This window comes from Piliocolobus tephrosceles, chromosome 1 (genome assembly GCF_002776525.5).
Source record: "Piliocolobus tephrosceles isolate RC106 chromosome 1, ASM277652v3, whole genome shotgun sequence".
Taxonomy (NCBI): domain Eukaryota; kingdom Metazoa; phylum Chordata; class Mammalia; order Primates; family Cercopithecidae; genus Piliocolobus; species Piliocolobus tephrosceles.
In genome coordinates this window covers 69,532,762-69,550,563 of record NC_045434.1, presented here as the reverse complement: position 1 = coordinate 69,550,563, position 17,802 = coordinate 69,532,762, and the positions used below count along the sequence as shown (strand labels likewise).

General features: G+C 37.1%; 1 protein-coding gene across 1 annotated transcript in view; it reads left to right on the top strand.

Annotated features, from left to right (window-relative positions):
• NSL1 (NSL1 component of MIS12 kinetochore complex) overlaps positions 1-16,710 on the top strand; it is a 42,771-nt gene extending 26,061 nt beyond the window's left edge. The window contains exons 5-6 of the mRNA XM_023203782.2: positions 14,281-14,348; positions 15,194-16,710. Of these exons, the coding sequence (XP_023059550.1) occupies positions 14,281-14,348; positions 15,194-15,472 (347 nt within the window). The 3' untranslated portion in view covers positions 15,473-16,710. The remainder of the gene's footprint in view (positions 1-14,280; positions 14,349-15,193) is intronic.
• Positions 16,711-17,802: the final 1,092 nt, after the last annotated feature.

Genomic DNA, 17,802 nt, shown 5'->3' with positions numbered 1-17,802 from the left:
TTCATATAAGTCTGAGTTTTGGAATTTGAAATACATTTCCCACTGGGAAAAAAAATGTACAAATAAATAAATAAATATGTTTCTAGGCAACCCTTTACAGGCTTATTAAACCTTAATCTATAATGTAGCTGAAATACTATACATTTATGATGAAAAATTAGGAAAATCATATTTCAGATGCATATTAGTTCCACTATACAACATTTAAGTAGGATTTTATATGGAATAGTTTGGCTCCTTTAACACCATTGTTGGTGGTGAGAAGGGTAAGTAGTGGTGTCATGAGGTGCTCGAGAGAAGGCATTGAGAATGGTCCTCGAGAAAGCCCATCCCATCTCCTGCATGGCATGGACCAGCCATCCGCATGTGAGACATTCTTAAGTCACGTACTGGTATATCAGGAGTATTGTATGCTCTTACTAGCTGTAAAATGTGAAAAAAATCATTTAGAATAATCTTGAGTGAAGGAGTGAAAAGTATATATATTTTGAAATTTCCTAAGCAGATATTGTTGGAAAATGGCTTTTTCATGCATTTACAGACAATATATTAATATATTTAGTGACCATTTTTAGTTGTGTGTGTTTTCCTTCTTTTGTCTTAAAAAATGGTTTTATTAATAAAATTATTGGTGCTACTTAGTTTTAAATGCAAAGGACTTAATTCATTTAACTAAAAAGAAAAAAAGGTACCATAAAGTTAATAGTTAAAACATTTAACTCTATAATTGTTCTAGAGTTTTAATGTTTTAATTCTTTACCAGGCACAACTATTTTTATTTCAAGAGATTTTCATTATGTTGAAGCTAACTTTACCATTAGTTAACTTACAGTCTTGTGAGGACAGTATAATTGCTGACAAAGAAATATTTTAGAAAGTTATAGAATGTAGAAGAGTGTGTGCTTTGGATTCTAGGAGGGAGATGTGAGTTCTTATTCAAGTCTAGATACATTTCTCAGCTTCTGTTTCTTTATCTACAAAAGGAGGCTGATGAAATCCACTTGCCTCCCAGAGTTGCTAAAATTGGGTAAGATTGATTAAGAATGTATGTCAGCCAATACTACTATAGGAATGCGCTGTCCATGGAACAGGTAGGGAAAGCTTTCATGCCATTGTGTTTTTCTTCCTTGTACCCTTCTTCCTTTTATAACTAAGTTTCTCAAATGAATAACCTATACTCAGTAGCTTCACTTATAATCTCTCATTCTTGTAAAAAAAAAGTAGTATTTCATATTTACATTGTTATGACTATATAAGTGTTCTTCAATCTGAGTCAGGTAATTATTATTATTTTGTTCCTGAGTCAGATAATTATTACTATGAGTGTATTCTTTCTTGAATAGCTTTCTACACCTTTTGGAACAATAATTGCTTTATTATTATTTTTTTCCTTTGAGACAGAGTCTTGCTCCCAGCTGGAGTGCAGTGGTGCAATCTCGGCTCACTGCAACCTCCACCTCTCCAGTTCAAGCTATCCTCCTGCCTCAGCCTCCCTAGTAGCTGGGATTACAGGCGCCCGCCACCATGCCTGGCTAATTTTTTGTATTTTTAGTAGAGACAGGGTTTAGTCAGGCTGGTCTCGAACTCCTGACCTCAGGTGATTTACCTGCCTCTGCCTCCCAAAGTGCTGGGATTACAGGTATTTTTCTATTTGCTTTGTTTTCTGTTGTGTCTAACAGAACTGTAAAATTCATCTCAATATGGCAAACAAGGTTATCTCTCAAATCCATTTTTAAACTTTTTCTTTTCCTTGGAGATACTTCTCTGGGAGCCCTCCATCTTCCTATTGCAGTCTGGACTGGCTGCTGTCTAGGCCTGCTGCAAAACTTTTATCCTGCCTGTTCCTTTCATCATCATCCTGGGAATTTCCCTTCCTTCTCTCATGTTTTGAATCGTGTTTCCTGGTTTCCTGTTTTCTCCTCTTTCTTGATTTATTCTCTTGTCTTTGATGTAGCACTTCCTCTACCACCCACCTCCTACTCCAACGGACCCCCAGCTCACCTAGCACCAAATCCTCTATTAAGGCAATTTTCTTACATCACCTATGAAGATTTCCTTCTCCCTTCAGTTCCCTTGTTAGATTGATCTCCCCCTCCTTTGTGCCTCCATGGCACCCTCTCTCATAGCCTTGGTTCATCACGACTGTTGAACACCTACTGTACACGTCAGGCACTGTGTTCAACATTAGGGATTCTAAGATTAAAAGAATGCGGTTCCTGTTCCCAAGGGAGTTCTGGAAGCTAAATAAGAACGCCAGGGTTCTCACTGGAGTTAGTACTGCCCTCTAGTGGACCCTTTGAAAAAATGAAAGAAAGTTTTTGGTTGCCATATTAATGAGAAAGTGTAGCTGGCCCTTTGTAGTCGGGGGCCAGGCATACTAGATGTCTCATATGTCCAGCACAACTTTAGAATATCTCACTAGACATTCATGTGTTAAAATATGTTTATAATTATTCAGCCTAGGACCTAATTCCATTTTACACATAAACCCAAACTACTCAGCACTTTTTACATTGTCATTGCTTGTACAACCGATAGAAAACAGCTGTTGTTCAGCAATGTGAGTTTATAGACAACTTTCTTTTTAAGGTAGCATGAGATATTTTAGGAATTCTTTATATTGGTCATTGATAGCCCTTAGTCTCTAAGAATCCTAATGAGAGGCTTCACAAATCAGTGAATATAGTTATCAGTGCTGTTAATTAACAAATAAAGCGTAGGCTGGGCATAGTGGCTCACGCCTGTAATCCCATCATTTTGGGAGGCTAAGGCAAGAGGATTGCTTGAGTCCAGGAGTTTGAGACTGCAGTGAGCTATGATTGTGCCACTGCACTCTGGCCTGGGTGACAGAGTGAGACGCTTGAGCCCAGGAGCTTGAGGCTGCATTGAGCAGTGATCACATCACTGCACTCCAGCCTGGGTGACAGATGGAGACCCTGTCTCAAAAAAAAAAAAAAACAAAAAACCCAGAATCCCTTAAGTGATGGATTATTTTGTAAAGTTTGTAATGTAAACAATGTAATAACAATGAAGAAGAATATTGTACCTTACCCTATTCATAAAAGATAACTTTTCATATTAAATGTTAAGAAATATTTTGTTCATTATTATATGTGTGTGCACATATATTGCAGTATAACACATGTACAGTTTTATGAATTTAAATGCATGCATACACCTATGCACATGTAACTGCCACCATGATCTAGAAATAGAGTATCTGTGTAGTTGGAAAATACAGGATAAACTTATTTTTAAACAGTATATTGGTTATATTTTTTAAATACTGTACCTATTGTGTTTTCATGTATACAATAAATACAATTCAGAGTGTCCAAAAAACCTGGAAGCATAAAGAAAACAGTGTGTTTATTGTATTTTTTAAAATATTCATAATTGGGGCCATTGCTTTAAATTCAGAAGTATTTTACTTGTAAAATATATTGAGGTTGAAGAAAAAGATATTGAGCATATTATTTGAAAATGTAACTAACATATATTTATCCTGTTCTCCAGCCTTATGGATACCCTGTATAACATTTCCAGTACCCCAAAATGTTTCTCACGCCCCTTTTTAGTCATTATACCATTTCTACCAGGTATAAGCACTATTCTGACTTACATCATCATAGATTTTTGTCTTTTCTTGAACGTCATGTAAATGGAATCATACAATATGCATTCTTGTGTTACCTTCTTTAAATCGGTGTTATTTCTATGAGATTCATCCACATTTTGAGTGTAGCAGAAGTTCTTTTTTATTGTTGTGTAGTATTCCATTGTGTGTCTATAGACAATTTATCTCTTCTGTTGTCACTTGGTTTGTTTACAGATTTTGGCTATATGAATAAAGCTACTATGAACATCCTTATACCACATTTATATTCATCTCTCATAGATATATATCTAGAAATAGAATTTTGGGGTCACATGTAGGCATATGTTTGGCTTTTATAGCTACTACTAAAAAGTTTTCTGAAGTGGTTATTTCAATTTATACTTCTAACAGCAGGTATGATAGTTATAGTTGTTCCATATCCCTAACAACACTTTATAGTGTTATTATATTACATAATATTCAATCAGTGATAAGTAAAAGTTTAACAGATGTTATCATATCATTAGATATATTTGAAACTGCAAGAAGATGATATAAATCACATTAAAGTGAAGGAATTATAGTATTTATCTACAATCATATATTATTTGAAAGTAAGGCTGGTCACAGTGGCTCATACCTGTAATCCCAGCACTTTGGGAGGCCAAGGTGGGAGGATCACTTGGGGTCGGGAGTTCGAGACCAGCCTGACCAATATGGTGAAACCCCATTTCTACCAAAAAATACAAAAATTAGCCAGGCATAGTGACATGCGCCTGTAGTCCCACGTACTCAGGAGGCTGAGACATGACAATTACTTGAACCAGGAGGCGAAGGTTGCAGTGAGCCGAGATCGCACCACTGCACTCCAACCTGGGTGACAGAGTGAGACCCTGTCTCAACAAAAGAAAAAAGAAAATAAATCTCACTAGGAATTTTATTTCTACCTAAGATAGGCCTAAATTTATTCCTTTGAAAATATATTGCTCTCATGTTGTATTAGTTATCTATTGCTGCCTAACAAATTATCCCAAAGTTGAGCTGCTTAAAACAATAAATGTGTTATCTCTTACTGTTTCTGAGGGTCATTAATCTGATAGCAGCTTAGCTGGGTAGTGCTAGCATAGGGCTCTCACAAGGTTGTAGTCAAGATGTCATCTGGAGCTGCAGTTATCTCTCAAGGCTCACCTGGGACTGTAGGAAATCCACTTTCAAACTCACTCACATAGTTGTTGGCAGTACAGCCCTGGCTGGTTGTTAGAGACTTTAGTTCTTACAACGTGGGCCTTTCCATAAACTTCTTGTAATGTGTCAGCCTACTTCTCACAGGACGAATGATCTGAAAGGCATAGAGAATGAATGAATGAATGAATACCCAAGACAGAAGTTGTAGTCTTTTTTATAACTTAATCTTGGAAGTGATTTACTATTACTTGAGCTGTTAGTTACTGGTCATGCAGGCCGACCTAGTACACTGTGGGAGAGGACTGCACAAGGAGGCATAAATACCCTGCATAAGGCAGAGATCACTGGGGGCCATCTTTTTTTTGCTCTATCACCCAGGCTGGAGTGCAGTGCGATCTCAGCTCACTGCAACCTCTACCTCCTGGGTTCCAGCGATTCTTGTGCTTCAGCCTCCCTCATAGCTGGTACTACAGGCACGCACCACCATGCCTGGCTAATTTTTGTGTTTTTAGTAGAGATGGAGTTTTGCCATGTTGGCCAGGCTGGTCTTGAACTTCTGGCTCAAGTGATCCACTCACCTCAGCCTCCCAAAGTGTTGGGATTACAGGCCTAGGCCACCGCACCTGGCCACAGGGGCCATCTTGAAGGCTAACTACCACACATATGGATACTTATTTTTTGTTGTGGCAGTGGCAAAGTACACATAAGATTTACCATTTTAACCATTTTGAACTGTATGATTCATTGGCAGCACATTCATAAAGTTGTGCAACTCATCTAAGCAGTTTCTTATAAGACAGCAGTGAAGTTTGCCACATCAGTTGACTCTTCCCTTCATGAAAGATTTCTCTGTAGGATGTGATACCATTTGATAGCATTTGTACCCGCAGTAGAACTTCTTTCAAATCTGGAGTCAGTCCTCTCAGACTGCCACTATTTTATCAACTAAGTTTATATAATGTTTTAAATCCTTTGTTGTCATTTCAGCAATGTTCATGACATCTTCAGATGGAGTAGATTCCATCTTAAGAAACTACTTTTCTTTGCTCATCCATAAGAAGTAACTCCTTATTTGTTCAGATTTTATCATGAGCTTGCAACAGTTCAGCCACCCCTTTAGGCTCCACTTTCTAATTCTAGTTCTCTTGCTGTTTTCACGGCATCTGCAGTTATTTCTACCACTGAAGTCTTCAACTCGAAGTCATCCATAGAATCAACTTCTTTCAAACTCCTGTTAATGTCAGTAGCTTGACCTCCTTTCATGAATCATGAATGTTCTTAATGGCATCTAAGATGGTGAATTTTTTCCAGGTTTTCAATTTGCTTTGCCCAGATCCATCAGAAGAATCATGATCTATGGCAGCTACAGCCTTATGAAGGGTATTTCTTAAATAAGAAGGCTTGTAAGTCTAAATTACTCCTTGATCCATGGGCTACAGAATGGATGTTTTGTTAACAAGCATGAAAACTTTCACCTCCTTGTCCATCTTCATCAGATCTGTTGAGTGACCAGGTACATTGTCAATGAGCAGTAATATTTTGAAAGGAATCTGTTTTTCTGAGCAGTAGGTTTCAACAATGGGCTTAAAATATTCGGTAAACCATGCTGTAAACAAGTGTGCTGTCATCTAGGCTTTTTTTTTTGTTCAATTTATAGCACACAAGCAGAGTCAATTTAGCCTAATGCACAAGGGCCCTAGGACTTTTGAATTTCTTTCAAGAGCTTTTACTTTGCATTCACCACTTGGCTAATTGGCACAAGAGGGCTAGCTTTCAGCCTGTCTTGGCCTCCAACATGTCTTCCTAACTAAACTTAATCATTCTAGCTTTTAAGTTGAGAAACCTGTACTCTTCATTTCACTCAAACACTTAGAGGCCATTGTAGGGTTAATTGTTCTAACTTTGATACTGTTATGTCCCAAGACATAGGGAGGCCCAAGGGTAGAGAGAGAGAGAGAGAGAGAGAGAGAGAGGTCGAAGAACAACTGGTAAGTGGAACAGTCAGAACACACATATTTGTTGATGAAGTTTGCTGTCATACAGGTGCCATTCTGCTATGTAGCTGACACCCCAAAACAATTACAGTAGTAACATTGAAGATCACATATCACCATAACGGATATTATAATGAAAAAGTTTGCAGTATTGTGAGAATTATCAGAATGTGACACAGAGACATGAAATGAGCACATGCTATTGGAAAAATGGTGCTGATAAGACTTTCATGACACAGGGTTGCACAAACCTTTAATTTGTAAAAAATGCAGTATCTGTGAAGTGCAATAAAATGAGGTATGCTTGTATATTTAGGGGCTCTGTTGTCAGGTAGATGTTTATAATTGTTAGATCTTCTAGATGGATTGGCCCTTCCATCAGTATATTGTCTCTTGTAATAATTTTTTACTTACAGCCTGTTTTGTGTGATATTGGTTACCTTTGGCATGGAGCATCTTAGTTTATTTTTTCATTTTCACTCTATGTTTGTCTTTGGATCTAAAGTGAGTTATAGACAGAATATAGTTGGAATCATGTCTTTCGTATCCATTTGCCAACTTTGGTCTTTAATTGGAAAGTTTAATCCATTTACACTTACTGATAAGGAAGGACTTTTGCCATTTTGGTATTTGTTTTCTGTACTTTTTTACTTCCATAATTCCTCCATTACTGTCTTCTATTTTGTTTAATTGAGCTTTTTGAAGTGTGCCACTTTTATTATTTTCTGTATATTCTTAGGGTTTTTTTAGTGGTTTCCTTGGGGATTACAATTTGCATCTGAAATTTATAACAATGTAGTTTGAATTAGTACCACTTTAGTTTTAATACTGTATAGAACTTCTGCTTCTATACAGCTCTGTTTCTCCTGCTTTATGTTGTCATCATCACAAATTTCATCTTTATACATTGTATATCCATGAATGTAGATTTATAATTGTTGTTTTATGCATTTGTCTTTTAAATTATGTAGAAAAAAAGGAGAAGTCACAAGCCAAAAATACAGTAATGCTAACTTTTATATTTACTTATGTAGTTACCTTTATTGGTATTCTTTATTTCTTCGTGTGGCTTCAAGGTGCTGTCTAGCATCCTTTCATTTCAGCCTGACACACTGTTAGCACTTTTGTAGTGTAGGTGTACTAATTATGAACTCCCTTAAGTTTTTTGTTTTGTTTTGTTTGAGACTGGGTCTTTCTCTGTCACCCAGGCTAGAGCGCAATGGCGCCATCATAGCTCACTGCAGCCTCAACCTCCCTGGGCTCAGGTGATCCACCCACCTCAGTCTCCTGAGTAGCTGGGACTACAGGCATGTGCCACCATGCCCAGCTGATTTTTTTTTTGTATTTTTGGTAGACATGGGGTTTCGCCGTGTTGCCCAGGTTGGTCTGGAACTCTTGGGCTCAAGTGATCTGCCCACCTCAGCCTCTCAAAGTGCTGGGATTACAGGCATGAGCCACCATGCCCAGACAATTCCTTCAATTTTTATCTGGAAATGTCTTAGTTTCACCTTCATTTTTGAAGGATATTTTTGGCAGATAGTGAATTCTTGGTGGACAGATTTTTTAAAAGTCTTTCAGCACTTTACCCATATCCTCCTGCTGCTCTGTTCTTCATAGTTTGTGATGAGACATTGACTGTTAATCTAATTGAGGATGTCTTACATGTAATGAATCATTTCTCTGTTGTTGCTTTCAGGATTCTGTCTTTGGCTTTCAGCAGTTTGATTATTATGTGTCTTGATGTGACTCTCCTTGAGTTTTTCTGCTTGGAGTTTGTTGAGTTTCTTGGATGTGTAAATGCATATATTATCAAATTTGGGAAGTTACTGGCCATTATCTCTTCAAATATTTTTTCTGCCCCGTCTCTTCTTTTCCCCTTCTGAAACTCTTGTTATGCATATGCATATATGTATATATTGTTTGTTTGTTTGTTTTGAGATGGAGTCTCACTCTGTTGTCCAGGCTGGAGTGCAATGACGCAATCTTGGCTCACTGCAACCTCGGCCTCCTGGGCTCAAGCAGTTCTCCTGCCTCAGCCTCTAGAGTAGCTGGGACTATAGGCATGTACCACCACGCCTAGCTAATTTTTGTATTTTTACTAGAGACAGGGTTTCAACATGGCCAGGCTGGTCTTGAACTCCTGACCTCACGTGATCCGGCTGCCTTGGCCTTCCAAAGTGCTGGGATTACAGGCATGAGCTATGGTACCCGGCCTTGTTATGCATGTATTGATGGGCTTGATGGTACCCACAGATCTCTTAGACTTCATTTGGCGTACCTTCAAGTTCCCTGATTCTTCTGCCTGCCCAGATCTGTTGTTGAACATTCCCCATCTCCCCTCTGAGTTTTTCATTTCAGTTATTATACTTTTTAGCTCCAGAATTTTTTTTGTTCCTTTTTATAATTTCTGTCTGCCATTGGTATTCTCTGTTTAGTGAGACACATCATTATTTAGGATTTCTTAGTTCTTTGAGCATATTTAAGATAGTTGATGGAAAGTCTTTGTCTGTCTAGTCAGTCCAGTGTCTGAACCTCCTCAGTGACAGTTTGTTCATTTCCTTTTTTTCCTGTGAATGGACCATACTTTCTTGTATTTTTGCATGCCTCATAATTTTTTGTTGAAAGCTGCACATTTTAAATATTTGACTATGGTAAGTCTAGAAATGAGATTATTCCATCTTCCCAGGATTTGTTGTTGCTGCTTGTTGTGAGTTGTTTAGTGACTTTTCTAAACCTTTTTTGGAAATATTATGTTTTTTGTTGTTTGTAGTCACTGAAGTCTCCATTCCATTAGCTTAGTGGTCAGCTAGTGATTTGTCAGAGATTTCCTTAAATGCCTGGAGCAAAACAAAACATTAAACTCTGTAGGTGTATGTTGGGATATGCCTTCAGCTCTCAGCCAGGCAGTTCATAACTGCCTTTGCCTTCCCATCCTGCTTGTTTGGAGCTTTTCAGCAAGCAGTTTGTTTGCCCCAACTGATTTCCTGTGCTCCATGCTGCATCTGCTGGTTCATTACCTTTCAATGTTTTTAACAGATGACCTCCAAGTAGCCACTTTGCCACCCTGAGAGAGTTCCGAATCAGGTGAAATAAAGGCAAGCCTTTTACATCAGTCCTTCAGAGAGCCACTCACCAGGTCAAAACAAAACAATTCTTTGAGAGTAGAGTCTACTCTGTTATCTCCAGCACCAGTAACCCACTCTGAGAATTACTGCCACCGAGCCAGGAAGAAGGGAATGGGGCAAGGGTAAATTAAAATACACCAAGTTCTCCTATCAGATTCACTTGCTCTTGCCTTGATTAAACATTCTCTTGATTGGTGAAAACCCTTGACTGTTTTCCAGATTTTTGATAAAGTTGATTGTGACAGATTTTGCCAGCTTTTTTCTGTGGAGGGATGGGCCTTTGGAATCTCCTGTGCCACCGTTTTTGATGCTGTCACTCCTATGCATGCTATTTTTAAGATAGGGTGATTATATTTAAAGATTGTATGTACAAGGTATTTAAGAGTAAGAGACACATGAATTTGAAGTAGACATGGAACCTGTTAATGAACATGTGGAGGAAGGGAAAATTGAGCTAAAAAAAAAAAAACAAACAAATAGGCCAGATGCTGTGGTTCACGCCTGTAATCCCAGCACTTTGGTAGTCCGAGGCAGGCGGATCACGAGGTCAAGAGATCGAGACCATTCTGGCTAACATGGTGAAACCCTGTTTCTTCTAAAAATACAAAAATCAGCTGGGCGTGGTGGTGCGTGCCTGTAGTCCCAGCTACTCGGGAGGCTGAGGCAGGAGAATCACTTGAACCTGGGAGGTGGAGGTTGCAATGAGCTGAGATCACACCACTGCACTCCCCGCTGGCGACAGAGGGAGACTCTGTCTCAAAAAAAAAAAGAAAAAAAAACCACAAAGTAAACAAAAATCTTTGCAGCTAGAGCTACATTTAATTAGTAAATGTTTTAGATTCAATTGACTTTCATACCTCTTTTTTCCTAATGACATTGAATACCTTAGAGCATTTCTGACAATTTTAATTAAAAGGGATTTTAATTAAATGCAGTATTTAGTTATTGCACAAGCAGCAAAGCTGATGGAAAATATGTAACAAAGTTTGAGAGTCCTTTTCTTAGGACTAGAACCAGATGTTACTGAATTAACAGAAGCACACAAAATACAGGGATCTCATTTTTTTTAAAGCAAAAGTGGTTTAGGTATATTTGCTATTGTCAAACTAAATATTAAAAATTATATTTTTGTACCACAATGATAAGAAATTATGTGAAGATTTAAAATGTTTAAAGTATTCTAATTATAGTTTTGAATTGCCTGTCTTGAGACTTACTCAGATTAACTACAGAGGTCAGCCACATATCATCTCTATAGTTTCTTGTATCAATATTTTTGCCTAATCCATCCTCTATTTCTCGTCACCTTTCGACAGTATGATCTCTGAAGTCTTTTTAAGTTAATATACATTAACTTAATGTTGGCTATAGTCTAAATTATGGGAATTTTGAAGCAGGAGATATGTTTTCTGTTAGACTTTAATCTTGCACTTTTTCATGTTATAGAGGATAATTTTGACACTGCACTTTTAATAAGGCCATCTCATTTGTAGAAATAATGTATATCCTAATTTTCACCATTTCAACAGTCAGTACTTTGTCTTGGTATGTTATCTTTGTTTCAGTTTTTCTTCCTCTAATATTCAAATCTAATCTGTTATTTCTTATGTAACATTAAGTTTTATTCACGTTCCATCCGTACTTCTGATCTTCTGTTTTCTGTATAGAATGACTTCAAATGTAAATTTTCTTAAGTCCAAGCTTACTCACTGTAGGTAGGCCCAAGTCTGAGAGTAGTTCATTATGTTTTCTGGTATAATTGGGTCTGAGCATATTTAAACATATTAAGTACATATTTTGATGAATATTATTTCTTCCTTTATTTCTATTTATATGTGTAGAAATATTACCTATGAATTTTGCTTTAGAATAGTAATGGGATCTTCACAAAATATGTTCTGAAGTTGGGGGTGGTGTTGGGTTGGGTCTGATAGGGTTGAGAAATTTATTCTAAACAAATTAGTGCAATGATGTCTTCCAGGCATTGTACTAGAACTGTGCAGGACCCAGTGGGAGCCTGTAGCAAGGCTGGGTCCATACAGGCAGGAAGTGAGGTATGTGTTAACCGAGATCATGGAAACATGAGACTACCCAGGAAAAGTCTGAGCTAATTTTGAAGAACTTCCTGTGTGTTTCTGTGTGTTTGTCTCTTCTAAACTGAATGTTCCTTGAGGGGCAGGGACCATTTTTACTTATTATAAGTACCTACTGCTCAGCTGTATTAGTCTGTTCTCACACTGCTGTAAAGAAATATCGGAGACTGAGTAATTTATAAAGAAAAGAGGTTTAATTGGCTCACAGTTTTGCAGGCTGTACAGGAAGCATGATGCTGGCGTCTGCTTAGCTTCTTGGGAGGCCTCAGGAAACATAGTCATGGCAGAAGGCAAAGGCAGAGCTAACATCTCACATGGATGGAACAGGAGGAAGCTGCTTTGGGGGTGAGGTGCCACACACTTTTAAACAACCAGCTCTCACAAGAACTCACTGACTATCATAACACAGTACCAAGGGGGAAATTGCCCCGTGATGCAGTCACCTCCCACCAGGCCCCACCTCTAACATTGGGATTACTATTCGACATGAGATTGGGTGGGGACACAGATCCAAACCATATCATAAGCCTAGCCCATGGAAGATACATCATAAATGTTCATTGAATGGATAGCTCCTACACAGGTGTGCAAGCTTGAAGAGAGAGTAAGTGTGGGCCTGGCTAGAATCCATATTGCCACAGGAGAACCAAAGGATGAATTATTTATTTGCCATACCACAGAGAAATTGTTACGCACCTGAGTACTTTTGGAGAATCTCCTGAAATCGTAAATAATAGAAATTATGATATTCCAAGGCAAGGGTCCTTAGGACCCTCCTGTGAACTTGTATAGGAAAAAAAGTACATTTTTATTTTTACTAGCCTCAAACTGAAATTTAGCATTTCCTTCCATTTTGAATGTAGGTAATAGTGGTGATGTTATCAGTATCACTAACTTTCTTTCTGTTACTTAAAGCCACAGATATTTTCATTTTCTCTTGTTGTAGATACCTCACACTGTTGTTTACACTCATTGTTTTTATATTATGGCAATCATTATGCCATCAATTTTGTTATTTAAATCATCAGTAAAGAAGCACATGTATTACCTATCACAATTTTCTACTTACATTTTAAATTTTATTTTAAAACATTCTGAAATTTTAGAATAAGCAAAAGTAGTATATAGTGATTAAAGTCAGATAAATGGTTGCTTCTTATGGAGAAAATTGATGGGGAATGGGGCACAAGAGAACTTTCTGGGGTGATGAAAATGTCCTGTGTCTTGGTATACACTTGTCAATTCAATGCTGAACTTACTGTCTATACATTTCACTGTATATAAATTATACCTCAATTTAAAAAACAAATGCATTAAAAAATTTTTCTGAGAAGGTGTTCATAGGTTTCACCAGATTGCCAAGAAAATTTCTGACACCAAAAAAAAGAAATCCTTTTCTGAGATTATCCTGTTTCCATTGTCTGTCTCCTTTGAGTGCCCTCTTTCAGTAAGCTGTTTTTGTGGTTCATTTCCATTTTTCTGTGTGTTCTCACTTTTTAAAGATGAACCTAAGAAAAGTCAGAAAAGAAAAAGAGCAGTTATGAAAGAAATATTTTGCCTGGCTTATTGACCATTCCCTTCTAGCCCAGAACTGTGACCCTCCTGATGTAGTTATATACTTGCTTTGACTCTAAGAAATTTCTAATTGGAACTACTCTTCTAAAAACTAATTCATAGATCATTTCATAATGGAATGATTTTTTCTTATTTTCAGTTTTGTTTGGAGTTTTAGTAAGATTTTTACCCTTCTGTATCATTGAATATGCAGTTCTCTTAAGGAATAACTATAAACATTTATAACAAAGATTGGAAGAAGAAAATATGTATTAAGAAGTAAGGAAAGAGAAAGTAATATTACTGATAATCTGTTCCAGATTAATTCCATCTAGGCATGATCTCAATGCAGTGTGATTGTATATTCTAAGATCAAATATATGTTACTTTTATAAAATTCAGAGTAATATAAAAAGTATTAGGTTATATTTATTTTAAAATGTGATGATAGTGCTCAAAGATGTTAAACATAGTGGTAGGTAATGTATAGAATGAATATTGAACTCTCTTTTAGGGGCACACAGTGTTATGACTACTCACAATAGAATTTTGTCTGCCATCTTATGCTTATAACTTTTAGTTTTACTCTATTATTATAATGGTCTCACTCTAAGAAAGATTAAGCTGAGGTGAATCGTCCTAGCAGATTTTTGTCCAGATAGCATCTATATGCCTTTCATGATTTGCTATTAGATAAAAACCTAATACACTGTTTGGCAATTTTTTTGCAGCCCCTCATATGGAAAATTTGAAATGCAGAGGGGAAACAGTAGCAAAGGAGATCAATGAAGCCATGAAGGTAAAAGCTATGTGCTCAAAAATTATAAAATGAACAAAATGTATGGCTAGGTATTTGCATTCAACATTCATGTTTTTAAATCTGCTGTAACAGGGATTCTCAGCGGTCTTTTAAATCTTTAATGAATGTATTAAGCAACAGTCACATTCAGAATAGCTACCATTTATCAGGTGCATACTGTGTGCCAGGTAATATACCTGACTTCTTTAAAGGTTGATTATATTTTTGTGTTCTGGGTGTTAGCAGTTCACCGAACAGTTTTGGATAATAATACCAGCTAAAATGTATTGAATAATTGGTATGGGCTCCATCCAACTGCTTTACATGTATTGCCTCATGTAATCCTTACATCCTGTGAGACAGACACTGTTATTTCTTCTGTAGATGAGGAAGCTGAGGCACAGAAAGGTTAAGCAGGTTGCCCACATAAGTAACCTATGATCCAGCATTTAAAGCCTAGTTCGGCAAGGGCACAGTGGCTTATGCCGGTAATCCAAGCACTTTGGGAGGCCAAGACAGTCAGAACACCTGAGGTCAGGAGTTCAAGACCAGCCTGGCCAACATGGTGAAAGTCCACGTCTACTAAAAATACAAAAATTAGCCAAGTGTGGTGGTGCGCACCTGTAGTCCCAACTACTTGGGAGGCTGAGTTTGAGGCAGGTGAATCGCTTGAACCTGGGAGGTGGAGATTGCAGTGAGCTGAGATCACACCACTGCCCTCCAACCTGGGCAACAAAGCAAGACTTCTCAAAAAAAAAAAAAAAATTAGAGTATTGTGTCCATCTTTGTCTGTGTTTCAGCCTGAGATTAATGTTGAATATTACTGTTTGTTTGTTTGTTTGAAGTCCTTGCCTGCATTAATTGAACAAGGAGAGGGATTTTCCCAAGTTCTCGGGATGCAGCCTGTTATCCACCTCCAGAGGATTCACCAAGAAGTCTTTTCCAGTTGTTATAGGAAACCAGATGCTAAACCTGAGAACTTTATAACACAGATAGAAACCACACCAACAGAGACTGCTTCCAGGAAAACCTCTGACGTGGTACTGAAAAGAAAGCAAACTAAAGACTGCCCCCAGAGAAAATGGTATCCATTGCGGCCAAAGAAAATTAATCTTGATACATGAGCTCTTTCTGTTTATTTTGGGAGTTGAAAATAGGTGCTATCAACATTTAGATTACAGCCCAATTAATACCTAGATAAGACTTCATTTGAAACAAGAAATAACTCTTTTACTACTGATTCATTTATACAAATACAGTGTCTCTGTGCAGGGATATGATATAATATTATATTTCCTTGCTGTTTTATCTATTGTAAATAAAAGCATTTTAAAAAATATTGACACAAAGCCCATCAGTGGGTATTAAAAATATTAAAAGTGCAGCCTTTTACTGTCCTTAAGTGCTATCAACTCTCAGCTCCCTTGTAGCTTTTGTGGGATTTAACAAGTAACAAATTCTGTTGTGTTTCCCTGGTATACATCTTTCCAGGAAAAAAAAAAAAAAAAAGAGAGAGCTGTATAATGATTTTTCATTTACGTGCTGAAAAGTAGTTATCAGTTCTGCGCAGCAGCAGATGCAGTGTTTTTTTTTTAAAGATGTAGTGTGATTTATCAAATTAATGTGCAGATGATAATACTGGCTTTGACTTTGTTACTCCATGTTCAGCTCATTTAGGTTTGTGAGATTAATTTTAGGACTTTTTGTTGTGTAAGACAATGATGAGTATTATTTGTGCAACATTACTCTTTGAAATAAAAATTGGCATGTAGCCAATGTTTCCTGCCCACACTTTTTTTCTATAGACCATTAACATAATTTGACTTGGAACTAATGATTTATTTTTAGGGTTTCTTATTTCTTTCTTTATAGATCATTCCAGTTCAAAATATATATCAGATTAATACACTGGCAAAGTGTCATTGTGTTATTGAACTATTTTACATTTGAAGATGTTTATATATCAGGTATATAATCACTGGGAGAAGTCTGAGAAAGCGATATTGCCTTTACTTCTAACATTTAACTGTAGTTTCTTATAGCTCTTATTGTGTGTCTTACATTATACAGTGTAGGCAGGGCCATCGAACTTACCAACTGTTTCCCCTTTTGATGACTCTGATACCTTCATTCATTTTCAAATGAATTTACTGATCATGAGGTTAGAAAATCTGTATTTCTCTTGCTTATTATATATTAATAGTCATAAATGACTAGATTCACCAGAAGTCACCAGAAGGTCTGTCTCAGCGAAGAAAACTTATACAGCCACTTTACTGCATTTTGTGTTTCAGTGTTACAATTTGAGATCTGTATATTTGTACACAGCCATGTGTTTTTCATTAAAATAATGTACAAAGAATGATCTTGATGCTGTGTATTTTTGTGAGTTGTCTTAGGCATTCCTTAGCTCAGGTTCAGTTGGATGGTGGGTCAGCACCCTGCGTTTCTGAACATACTAGACTACAGTTTAAAACTGCATAATATGTTGCTGTTCTTACAGTGCTAACGTTTTGATGGTATTAAAATTCTGTATGATTTGTTTCACTTCAGAGGTCCCCAAACAAAAGAATTATTGTTAATTCTATTATATGAGCTAATTGCATTTTGATTATATAAGAACATGGTCCCTCCTCCCTTTTAAGAGAGGTATATTGTGCTTCATAGAGTTTTTAAATGATGTGATAGATTTGCTCTGAAATATTCAGCAGAGAAACAAGAAAAGGAATCAATTAAGGAAATGTGACAAAAATCCTGTATGTTGAATCTGGGTAATGAATATATTCTACTTTGTGTTGGAAATTTTTATAATTTTTTAAAAAATGGTTATATTTTAAAGTCCCCAGGCAGACAGCTGAGATTTGAAATCCTCTTGAGAGCCCAAAGTTATACTCCACAGTTATAGCAGAGTTTAAAATAGAAATACCACTGGGAAAGACAGTACATATTAGCATTATTAACTAAGAAAAGCATGAACAGTAGCAGTAATAATATTGAATAAGTATACTGTGTAAGAGGAGAAGTTGCATTTCTGCATAGGCCAAGAACTAGTAAGCTAAGAGGATTAAAAGCAAGAAAGTCTGTAGGTTTAGGGAACTGGAAAGGTTGAAGGAGAAAATTGAAAATCAAATCTTGATCTGTGATAAAAAGAAGCCTGGATTGAATAGGGTCTTAAAATTCTCTTTCAGAAAAGAAATAGCCAGGTGCGGTGGCCTCATTCCTGTAATCCCAGCACTCTCGGAGCCTGAGGTGGGCAGATTACTTGAGCCCAACCTGGGCAACACAGTGAAACTCCATTTCTACAAAAAATACAAAAATTAGCAGGGTATGATGGCACACATCTGTAGTCCCAGCCACCCAGGAGGCTGAAATGAGAGGCTCACTTGAGTCCAGGAGGCAGAAGTTGCAGTGAGCCAAGATGGCACCACTGTACTCCAGCCTGGGTGACAGAGTG